Source organism: Fulmarus glacialis, unplaced genomic scaffold (assembly GCF_000690835.1).
Source record: "Fulmarus glacialis isolate BGI_N327 unplaced genomic scaffold, ASM69083v1 scaffold19299, whole genome shotgun sequence".
Lineage (NCBI taxonomy): Eukaryota > Metazoa > Chordata > Aves > Procellariiformes > Procellariidae > Fulmarus > Fulmarus glacialis.
In genome coordinates, this window is record NW_009234102.1 from 4660 (window position 1) to 16119 (window position 11460).

The 11460-nt window shown below is 54.9% G+C and overlaps 1 protein-coding gene across 1 annotated transcript; it reads right to left on the bottom strand.

The window, feature by feature from the left end:
- Window positions 1-2576: 2576 nt before the first annotated feature.
- Window positions 2577-11265, bottom strand: FDXR (ferredoxin reductase; the record flags this gene model as incomplete). The annotated part of the gene is given in 12 exon segments (XM_009585552.1): window positions 2577-2707; window positions 3418-3591; window positions 4074-4166; window positions 4169-4235; window positions 4552-4766; window positions 5434-5518; window positions 5740-5847; window positions 7174-7275; window positions 7797-7910; window positions 8476-8598; window positions 9892-9987; window positions 11168-11265. Coding segments are annotated over 12 exon segments (1406 nt in total), but the record flags the coding sequence as incomplete, so codon positions are not given.
- Between the last annotated feature and the right edge of the window lie 195 nt (window positions 11266-11460).

The window sequence follows — 11460 nt, forward strand, 5'->3', positions numbered from 1 at the left end:
TTAAGAGTTGGCAGCAACGACTTCAGCTTTTCAGGCCTCCTCCCAACAGCAGACGGGTGTCACTCACAGCATCACCTTCCCAGCTCCTTACCCACTGCAGAAAATGGCTTTGGAGCTGCTCTTCCGGCTGCTTGGGAGAGTGGAGAGCAAGGAGGTGGCTGCCCAGCGAGGCTGTCCTCTTGCCCCTCAGACCACCATGGGGGGACATATCTGGAGCAAACACCCACAAGGTTAATGGTGCCTAAAAGCAGCACCCAAACATGAACAGGAGTCTACAAGGAGCTTTGTGGGCAGCCAGACCCCGGGGGTGCTGGGTCACCCCTCCATCCCCGCTCAGCCCCTCTCTGCTCCCCATTACCAGCCTCCCAGCGCCACCTAACGACACGGCAACCAAGGATAAGGACCTTCACGGGGAAGCCTGACGCATCCCACTCCCCAGAGAGAAGGATGGAGAGCACCAACAGTGATGGGGAGGCAGGAGGCAGCAGGACACCCAGCTGGGGCTTGGGGATGCACGCAGCAGAGGAAGGAGGAGCTGGAGGTACATAATCGTAATGATCCTTCCTCTGCCCATGAGGCTCAGTCCTCCATCACTGCCCTTCTCTGACCTTGATTATCCCATGGCTTTCCCACAGCCCGGCATTAACCCCAGGGCCTTGGCCAAGTTCTGGGTTGAGTAAGGACACTGGGCTCAGCAAAGACGCTCCCTTTAATCTGTTGTCACAGCCCAAAAACTACTCTGAAGCATCACCAGTTTGGGAACAGCCGTTTGCCATGCTCAGCGCAAGCATGGTGGCCTGTATCATGGCTACAAAAGCACCCTGACATCAACATTCAAGGCCATGTGGAAGAAAACCCCAGGGAAGAGCCAGCTCATGTCTTCCCGATACCTGCAGATTTGATGCAGCCACAACAACCCTTTCACCATCACGTTTCTGGCTGGGCTATCTACCGAAACGGCTGCTCCCCGCCCTGAGCGCAACGCCCTCGCCTCCACACCCCCATTTCCAAAGCACTTATTCGCCTCCAAACCCAGAGCTGATGTAATCTCCCGCTCAAGAGTTGAGCATTAGGACTGCATCAGCTGCAAGACGTAACGAGAGCCACATCACACAGCTGTTCGACAAAAGCTTTATCGCTCGTTTGCGTACGAGCTCCCAGTATCACATTTCCTGAGTTTCTTAATGAGCTTGCAAATGAGATTTAAATAGAAAAGGAAGGGGGGAAAAAGCAAAAAAGAGAGAAGCCAAAGATCTTCCTTCCCTAAAGTTGGACCAGAGATGAGGTGGGAGTACAGTGCCCGGTGGGCAGGCCCTCTACCATGGGAGAGGGCTCAGCAGAGATGGAGGTTGAGAATGGACCTGAAACAAACCCTCACCAGCTGCCCTGGCTCGATCTACCCTCTGCCTCCATCATGGAGCCTAATTTGTTTCTAACACACAGTCACCAGCAACTGCCATTGTCACCGTTTACACAGGTCAGAGAGGAATGGTTGCAATCCTGCAGGGCTCCCGCGGGGAGTGTGGGGGGTCAGGGACAGCGTGGGTGGCAGGACAGCCAGGGGAGGGGGCCACGCTGAAGCGGCCCCTGCACCACGGATAAAGAGGAGATTATGGCTCACAGCTTGTAATCTAGCTTAAAACCTGACACTGTCACCGTAGTCAATTCGGGCTAAGAGAAGCATTTAATAAGCTTCAAAACACACAGGCCAAAAAAAACCCCACCAGTGAATGAAGTGAAAGGGCTCAAGATATTGCTTGTCCCAGTCAGCGCTGACAGGTACCAAGGAACACAGGATCCCTTATGATCTGGAACAAGGCAATTACACACTTGTTAGCCCAATACACCCCAAGAGCTAGGACCCAGGCTCTGCTGGGGCTTAACTGTGGGAGGCAGAAAGCAAATTAATGCCCTTGTCTGTTTGTTTAGAGCTCACAACAAGTGGAGAGCAAACGGTCCCTCCCTGCACAAGAGGAGATGCCTTGCCTTGGGACATGTTGCAGGAGACATGGCGCTCAGCTAGCTGCTCCAAGATTAAGGCAGTCACAGACAAAGAAGCCAGACTCAAGCGGCACGTCCAATTTGGCTGTCCTGGAAGGGTTTATTTAAAAAACAATTATTATTAAAAGAAGCCTGCTCGGGCACGAATGACAAGGCAACGAAGCCATTTGGCTTGAGGCTTGAAGGGGAGACAGCAAGACACAAGGAAGTTTCTCTATGCGACTTGCCATGGGGAAAGTGCCTGGCCAGGACTCCTGCCAGGTGCACATCTCCCCTCTCCTGCACCAGCCAATTTTTTAATGCTCGAAGGACCCGAATGACAAGAATTGCCCTAGGGGGAGCAGCCGGCTGCAGAGATGCAGGGCCAGCCAGCAGCCTCAGATGTTTTGAAACACTCACTTTAGGAACCCAGAGTTCATAGTTACTAGAAAGGCTCAAGAGTCACACACCTCCCCAGAGCGGCCACTAGTCTCGGGTACAAGCCCTGTGCTCCCAGACCCTGCCCGTAACCCACTGGCATTGCCCCAGGACAGTACTGGCTGGACCAGTGCCACATTCCCATTGCTGCTGCTGCATTAGTGACCGATCAACTGCAGCATCTCCTGAGGATCCACTATCTTCTCCCGGGGTTTGCCAGCAGCTTTGCCTCTTGCCACTTCAGCAGCATCTATCTTCTCCCAGTCCGAGAAGGAAACAGGACGGACCCCTGGGGTGACAATGAGAGATGGGAGGGAGAAGTTAACCAAGTAAAAACGAGTTCAGCCTTACCTTCCCATTAACAGGGACCTGGTGTGCAAGCAGACCCTCCCCTTTTCCGACACGGCGTCAGACTTCAGCCTCACAAAGGAATAATAATTTCTAATACCATGAGGAGAGGGATGGCAGGTTCCAGTCGACTCGCATCAGTCAGACCTTTGCAAGCCGTAACAACGGTGAGCACGACACCACCTTAGGGGACAAAACACTTCCAGTTCACTGTTAAACCTCAGACAGTTAAGAGGCAAAACACACACACTTTGAATACCTTTAAATACAGCAACAGCAAATTACTCTCCTGGGCATTTTAATCTTTCCCCCAACTTGCCTGGAAGGATTGCTAGGAAAACCACTCAAGAGCAATAGCTCGCTGTCTAGGCAGCTGACAGCAACATTTTACCCAAGGTCCATGCTGCTTTTAACAGTCCTTCCCAGAAAGTCATTAACCTTAGCAATGACACCGAGTTTGAAGGAATTTAAGTCCCGCTCCCCCTGGGCTTTGGAGCAATGAAATGGCAGCAGGACACATTTCCTTGGTTCGGATTCTGCTCCTAAAAATGGCTCGCAGGACTCACTGCCCCAGGATACCCCGATCCAGGAGTTTGGCTGCATTGTATCTTCATGTTCACTGCTATACCAGCTTACACCCCCACCACTGACCTCGGCTGCGCAGGATGCTCTCCACGGCCCCAAAGCTTTCTCTGGAGGCGGACATGTCCAGTATACCCGCCTGGAGATCCTCCAGCACAGACTGGGCAGTGTCAAAGCTGTCGTTCATGGTGGTGATGATTACGCCCGTGGGTCCCCTCTTCACCCATCCGCTGCAATACAGACCTGCATGGGAACACAAAGCAGCCAGGCTCAGTCCAGCATGTGGTTGTGGACCCTCCTGGCTGCAAGTCCTTGCCCTGTTCCTGGGTGTCACAACAAGCTGCAGGCAGTGGAAGAATCCACCCCTGTGGTGGGGACAGATTGCGGCCCTTCAATGGTGCTGTCACAGCAATTTGTGTAACTGCAGACCAGCACTAAGCAGCTGTATGGGCTGTATCACTTTAGTAACAGACTCCAAGGCCTAGTGAAAGCACCGTAACTTTCATCACTGTTTTCTGCAAAACCAGACACCCCTAACATGAGCTGGAGATGGGCCAGGTCTTAACGCCTGACAGACGCAGCTCGTTTCTTCAGTTTCCACTCTCCGACTGAGGTGTGCGACCGCCTTGTATCAGTGCCCTTGGTGAACGGAGCTTCCCACCTCAAAGCCCCCAACCCACCAGCTGCGCTCGACGCGTCTCACGCATCCCTCTGTGGATACAGACCTGGGACACCCTCCACTCTGCCCGAGCTGTTGGGGATAATGCCGCGCCGGGTGTCAAAGGGTACCGCTGGGTCCAGGGGCAGGCTCCGGTAGAGAGCACTAGCCCGCACTCCAGCTCCTCCACGTCTCCAGTGGGAATGGCTTTGGCGGAGTCACCTGAGCCCTGAGAGGGAGGAAAAGGCTGCTGACCACCAGACAGTCACCAGATGCAGAGCAGCAGCCTCCTCTGGTCCCCTTTGGCATCCTTGATCCCTGGGTATTTGCTAAAGGCCTTTCTGCAGCAATAGCAGCGTAGAAAGAGCTCCCTTTAGATGGGGCAAGGCTTGTCGGCAGTACCAGCTTCCCTGAAAGCCTGCCAGTGGCCACTCCCACCAAAGCTGTCTTTGGAGAGATTCCCAAGGGCTGCAGGGATGCAGCAGCGTCCTGCTCCATCCCTGCAGCCCTGCTAGGGCCATACCAGCCCCGCCACGAGCCCATACCTCCAGGCGGGTCAGGGCCATGCGGACGCCCCTTGCCCGCCTCCCATCAGTGGTCGGCAGCACCTCCTGGGGGCTGCGCTGGAACTTCAGGCCCCACTCCCGGGGGACTGCTGCCTGCGCCACCACTGCCTGCACCTCCATTGCCTTCTCCCCAGGCTTCTCTAGGGCTGTTTTAATCATCAGCTCAGTCAGTCGCTTCCTGGGCCTGGGGGCATCTAGGAAGAAAGAAAGAGCTTCAGGTCAGGAACCTCAGCAAAAGCCCCTCAGGACATGGCACAGAGCCGAGGTCATGTCAAGGCAGTTTCAGTTGTATGTGAGTGTCCATTTGGAGTTTGTCATGCGAGTCTGACACCTTTGAGATGACAAACTAAAAGTCAAAGAGGAGGCGGAGCTCAGAGGAGCTCAGGGGAGCTCCTGAGGCTTGGGCCAGTGGGACACACAAATCAAAGCCTGCAATTTTGATATCTTGCTGGTGCTCAGAGGCAGCAGCCTGTGGAGAAGAGCAAGTCTCGGGACACCCTTGAACTCAGTGTTTTCTTTTTAGCTCTGCAGGAAGCTCTTAAATCAACAGCCTTGGGATCTCTCCTGCAGGGTTCCCCCAGCCCTCCCGAATCTCCTGCCCTCATCACTCGGAGAGTAAGCACCACTCCCAAGCAGCAAAGTGGCTGCACAAAGAAAGAAACAGGCTGTTCCCTTGTCTTTGTGGCCTCCTAGCACTCCAAGGACGAGCCACATCATGGTCACCTGGCTTTCACACACCGTGCATTAAGCACAGGGCAAAGAGTTTCTCTGATGCACGTTCTGAGCATCTCCAGATCACTCCTGGACACTCGCCTGACAAGGTGAGCCCCTGGCTGGAGGAGCATTGTGCATTTCCCTCACCTTTAATAGCATTTTCGAGGCCTGTGAAGTCAGCAGGGTTCAGAACAGGTCTGGCACCAGGCAGGTTTATCATCTCCCGCAGCTCCTGGGAATTGCAGGCAGGAAGATGTTACCTCCAGTGCAGAGAGGTTGTCCAACAGCCCCATGCTGTCTTCCCCTAGCAGTCCAGGTTAGGCGGCAGCAAATGGGTGCAGGAAGGACGCCTGGTTCCCCACCCATCCCTAGACCACCTCTCCCCACCAGGGACGGGCAGCCTGGGGCTCAAAGCTGGGAAACATGGCTGCACTCCAACACCCCCAGCCTTACCTTGATAGTGAAAGCAACTTGGAGAGGTCCCCTCCTCCCAACCAGCCAGACGCGCTTCACTTTGCTGCAGGCAAGAGCTGCCAGGGAGCCATCAGTGATGTCTGTCTTCTGCAAGAGAGAGACAGGACAGTGGGACGAGGGCAGATCTGGAGGGAGCAGGGGGGAAGGCACAGCTTCTGAAGATGAAAAATCAGGAGAAAAGCAGGCTGTGCATGCAGAGAGCCTGGGCAAGAATGGAAAACAAGTCATCTCCCTTTGCACAGAGCTATTTGCACAGCTGGTCCCTCATCATTGAATGTACTTTCCACGGCAATAACACACTAGTGGTAATAAGCCAGCACCCCATGAGATTGCCTCAGGGGATCCACCCAAGGCAGGTTAACCTTGGGGCTAACAGAGCAAAGCCTTCCAGTGATCTCAGTTTTGGGGTGCCTGCAGATGCTGGGTGACTTCCCAGCTCAGGACATACAGGCATTTGGGTGAAACCCACTGCAAACAACAGCTCAAATCACTGCCTGCCCGCCCCAGGCAGCTCCAAGCACAAACACAAGCATCGCCAGGGCTCGACCAATGGTTGGCATCTTGCAGCAACCCTATGCTGTTTCAGTCATGTGCATGTATCTAGATCACAAGATCATCCTTTCCAGAGAAGATACAATGGCAGGGACACCAGGTAACCAGGATAAACCATTCCAGACCAATATTCTTAACAGGAAACTGCCTGCACACTCTGGCACTCATTTCCAGTGCCGTGTCCTTCACAGCACTGCTCCCACAGCTGGGTTTAGCCACTGGTCGGCAGTGCCTCCAAGATTTTTTTTTGTTATTTAATTTAGATATTAATACAGGAAGTTGTTGCACAGCTGTAATGAACCTCGTGGTATTTCTCCAGGAGGAAAAGCCTTTGCTGCCAACATCTGGGGCAGCAGCTCTATGGAACAGCTGGTGCACACCAGCTCCCAGCTGTCTATAGGGGAGCACGGCAGCGGGAAGAGAGGTCCACGAGCTTGGACCAGCCACCAGTATGCCCAGTGCTACCAACAGGAACCAGGCTGCTGCCCTCAGCTACAGCAGAAAAAAAAATCCCAACAGGAAAAGCTTCTAGTTAGGTGGTGGAAAAGACTGAGAAGCTCCTCCTTTGTTTCTCATAGGAAAGGAAGGGATAAAGGTCAATTGCCAATCTTTTAGGTACGAGCAGAGCAATCCAGAGAGCTCTGCAACGTTACCCAAGGCACGGCCTTAGCCTTGGATCACACCTTATGGACTGTGAACCCATAGGTGCACCCAAGGAGCAACAGGCTTCCTTGGTGAAAGTGCCCAAAGACAGGAGAGTCTGGGGTTTTGCTGAGATGGGTGGGAACCAGCACCCACCCAGCAAGGAGAGAATTTGGGCCCCAGGCTGCCTTCACAGTGTGGGGCACCCCTGTGACTCACCCTGAGGAGATCCAGCGGGGACAGGAGGATCCGGGCAATATCCAGCGCCACATTGCCGTGACCCAGAATCAGCGCTGTCTCGCCGCTCAGGTCAGGCTTCAGCTGTGGGGAGAGGAAGACCCAGCCATGAGTGAATCCACCTGGCCGTCATGATGCGCGCCCCCTCAAACCCGCTCCCACCACCCAAATTCCCTTCCAACCCTCTTTTCCCCAAAAAGAGGTGATACAGATGGGGAAACTTCACACCAGCTTTCTTGCCAAGCAGACACAGCAACACAGCCGCTCTGGGCACCCCAGCTGATCCCTCTCCCCCTTTTTCTGCGATGGCATCTCTGGGAGCAGGAGCCGTTTTGGCCAAAAAATCTCCTCAGGCCAAAGCAGAGCATCACCCCCACCAGGTTCCCATCTGGCCCGGTCTAAACGTGCTGCCAACCTACAGATTCAGCTAATCCATTCTCACTGATGTGCAAATTGCTCACATTTCTACCATCTAAGAAGGATTTAATGTGGTGCCTGCTAATCTTTTCCAATTGCGGGCCTTTCAGGACTTAATCTGGAGCTGAATGCCTACGTTTGGGTGCAGGACAGGGAGGAAGGGCAGGGAAACACACTGCTGTACTCACATCCTGGTTCTCGGGCAGCCCGTTGTACCAGCCCACGAACGCTCGGGCCGAATAAACACCGGAGAGGTTCTCCCCTGGGATCCCCAGGACCCGGTTACCTTCAGCACCGTAACTCTGAGGAGGGAACAGACACGGTCAGAGATGTCACTGTGTGCAGGGCTTGATACCAAAACACAAATCTCCCCTTCCAGCTGCTGTCAGGGACCCTGCATGGCTGCCAACCCTGGCCAGGATGCTCAACGGAGGGGCTAAACGCAGCCTCAGCATAGGGGCTACATCCACCCCATCCCCCTGAGCTGCGAAGCCAAACTTGACCTCCTTGGGCCAAGGTCGAGCATGCCAAGCTGAGGACTGAACAGGAGGGACAAATCCATGTCAGGCTGAAACAGGTATTGGGAATCACAGGAAAGAGGTTCCTCAACTGCTGCCCCTTGCAGCGGGGTTTCAGAGACCCGCATTTGATGCCATGCTCTAGCACATGCTCCCTGCAAGGCTTTGGACAAGCCTCATAGCATCTGAGCTGTCCCGAGGCTGGGGAGAGTTTATCACAGTAATAAGGCACCCAGAAATGCCTCACCCAAACCCTTTTCCCGAGATCCCAGTGGGGAATAACCCTGCAGACCTTCCCCGCGACTTCTGGGGAACTAAGGCAGCCCGGGCTCTGAGGCATGCTACCCACCAGCACCACAGCGTGGTAAGCCTGCTGCAGCTCTGCCACCGTGACGTCCCTCCCCACGGTGACGTTTCCGTAGTAGGCGCAGCGCTCCGAGCGCGCTGTCTGCGTGAAGGCGTTGATCACATTCTGCCAAGATCAAACAAGTGCCAGGGAGTTACGTCCAAGCCACAGCCAGGGCCAAGGTCTGCTGCTGACAGGAGGTCCCCGTTCCCGTCCCCCCCAGCCTTGAGATGCTTCTCCCCCTCTCTGAGTCAGTTATTCTGAGACTCTTATATAACAACAGCCACAGATAATTCACAGGGAGATAAGCACAGCTGTGCCTTGGCACTCTTCCCTTTGTTGAATGGAAAATCTTTCTTTTGCACCCGCCTGGGGAGGACAGGACCCTTTCAATACCTTCAGCCCCTCTGAGTAAACCCCGCTGTATGAGAAAACTTCCCAAAGGTGAGGCTTGCGAGGGAGTCCCACCAAACAACCCCTTCCATCGAGGGTGCTGCCTGCCAGACCCCCGCTACTAGCCTCTCATCTCTACCCTTCCTGAAACCCACTTCATCAAGAGAGGACACAGGGCAGGATGGTGCCCAAAGCCTTCTGAGCGATCAGGGCTACACAGCAAAACCACCACTTCTTCCCCTGCAGCTCCAGCCAGACTCAGCCTGGTAACAGGACAGATACCACGGTACTGTGAAAGCTGCCCCAAACCCACATCCGTTATGTCCGTGCCTCATCTCTCAGCTCAAAGGGATTCAAGCATTTTGGTCTGATGATCTCCAGGGATTAGAGGAAACCATTGCAAGATATTGCTGTGTCTGGATCTCCTGTGTTTGGATCTCCTGCGTCCTACTACTGCAACCACCTCCACTCCAGCTCAGACACAGCAGATACCCCTGGGTACAACTCAAGCCCACTGCGAGGCAAAGGAAAAAGGTTGATTTCAAAGAGCTCCTTGGTTTAACTTCTCCTTGCCCAGGTGTGCACTTACAGCCCAACTCCATCACCCCTAATAGCAGATACGTGTGTTGCCAGGCACTCAGAACGGGTACGGACTGAGCAGAGGCAAACAGCAACTGCAGCGAGCGGGCAAGATTCTGCCAGCGTGAAGTTTCCTGGTACAAAGAAACCCATGTGTGCTCCTTGGTCTTGCTCTAGGCCAGGCTGACCAGCACCAGGAACAGCACTTCCTGTCAACAAGCCCCTGTTTTTGACCTGCTGTCCAGAGCCCTAATGCCAGATGCCCGTATCACCTGGCCGTGGTCTTGCTGGGTCTCGGCACGGACAAGGAGATTTGGATCTCTCCAGTGTGACAACTCCATACCTCAGCAAGCCTTGAGGCACCACGAAGGACAGCGACTGCCTGGCCTGCACCCACTACCATCACCGTGTTCAACTGCAAGGGTGAGGGGCCGAGCCAGCACTAACCTTCACTTCGGGGTGGTCTGGGGCCACCCCAAAACGGACAAGCCCGAAGGGAACAGGCAGCTTCTCATAGATGTCCACTCGGGCCCCGCCATGGTGCTGCAGGAGAAGGAAGTCACAGTTAAGGGATGAGGACAGAAAGGCCATGTGAGCCCAGCAGCACAGGAGGGACACGCATCGCTCCCCTACTGCTGGGGGAAATACAGGGCAGGAGGGAGGGTTGCACTAAGATCCCAAAGTCAGAAACAGCCTCTTCCAGGCTCTTCCATGCACAGGATGATTCTGTACCTGTTACTGCCAGCTCAGATCGCAAGGTGTAGCAGACAACGTGACCCAAACCATTATAAAGTACATCTCATGGGGGGCTCCATCCTCCTACCCACCCCACAGCCCCTCTTCCACACTAACCTGGTGGCTATCCAGTACCCAGGGGCTGACAAAAGGGACCCCACACTGGCTGGGAAGCACCCAGCACAGCACCCTGGGTGCTGGTGGACCTGCTGGGCCATCTGCCAGCCCCTGGCAGAGGTGCCCATGCCCTGAGATTCTCCTGAGCTGAGTCACCTCAGGGTCAGAGCTTTAGACAGATGTTTTGCTGTAAGGCTTTTGTTATCTTGTATTTTGAGTCAGTCTCTTCCCAGAGATTAAGCAGCCCTGAAATTTGTCCCTGAGGCTTAGTAACAGTGATTTTCCGACACGTATTGGAGACAACACAGCATGGTTTAATGACAGGGTTAAGCGGCTGCATCTCTGGTCATGCCAGTAGCCCAGTTCTGTGCTCGGGTCTCATTTCCCAACAGAGATGTGACCATCCAAAGCACTAACGTTTACAGACACCAGGCAAAGGATCACCAGTGTGTCCAGTTCAACTGGGGGAGAAGGAGGCAGGAGAGCAGGTCATCTGCGTTCCCTTTAACGCACAGTTAATGTCACCCCCATTGGGTGACAACAGCTCCGAGCAAGGCAGATCTCTGCTGCTTATTTGATTCTAGAAAAATCACTTGGGCTGAACTCGCAGCAACCCTGGGTCCAGCCTGGATGGCCCAGGGGCAAGGCAGGGACAGTGGTGCCCACCCCAGGCGAAGGGGGCCAGGAGGACTCTGTGGGGTCTGGGCTCTGGGCTGCCCCAAGCAGCCTCCCAACACCACAGACCTGACTGGAGCAGGGCCAGGAGCCCACAAAACCACTCCCCAACCCTCTTAGAGCCAGGCAGCATGGAGATGCCTCCCTCAGCAGGCAGGTCCCTGCCCTCACCCACGGCCAAATACCACCCCGGTACCTTGAGGATGTGCTGAGCAGTGTAAAAGCCCGCAGGCCCGATGCCCACCACGCAGACACGAGGAGCCGGGACAGGCGAGGACAGCCACCGCTTGAAACCTGGAGGTATGAAGGACAGAGAGGATGTGAGGCTGCATGAGGTGCTAACTCCCAGGCCTGGCCATAGCCCTTCCCTCGAGCCCAGCACCAACCCACACAGGCTCGTCCCCGGGCGCCGGCCATCGCGTGCAGCCAGGCGGTGGAGGAACGACGGGGTTTATGTATCCAGCCCGGCGGCGCGTCCCCCCGAAGAGG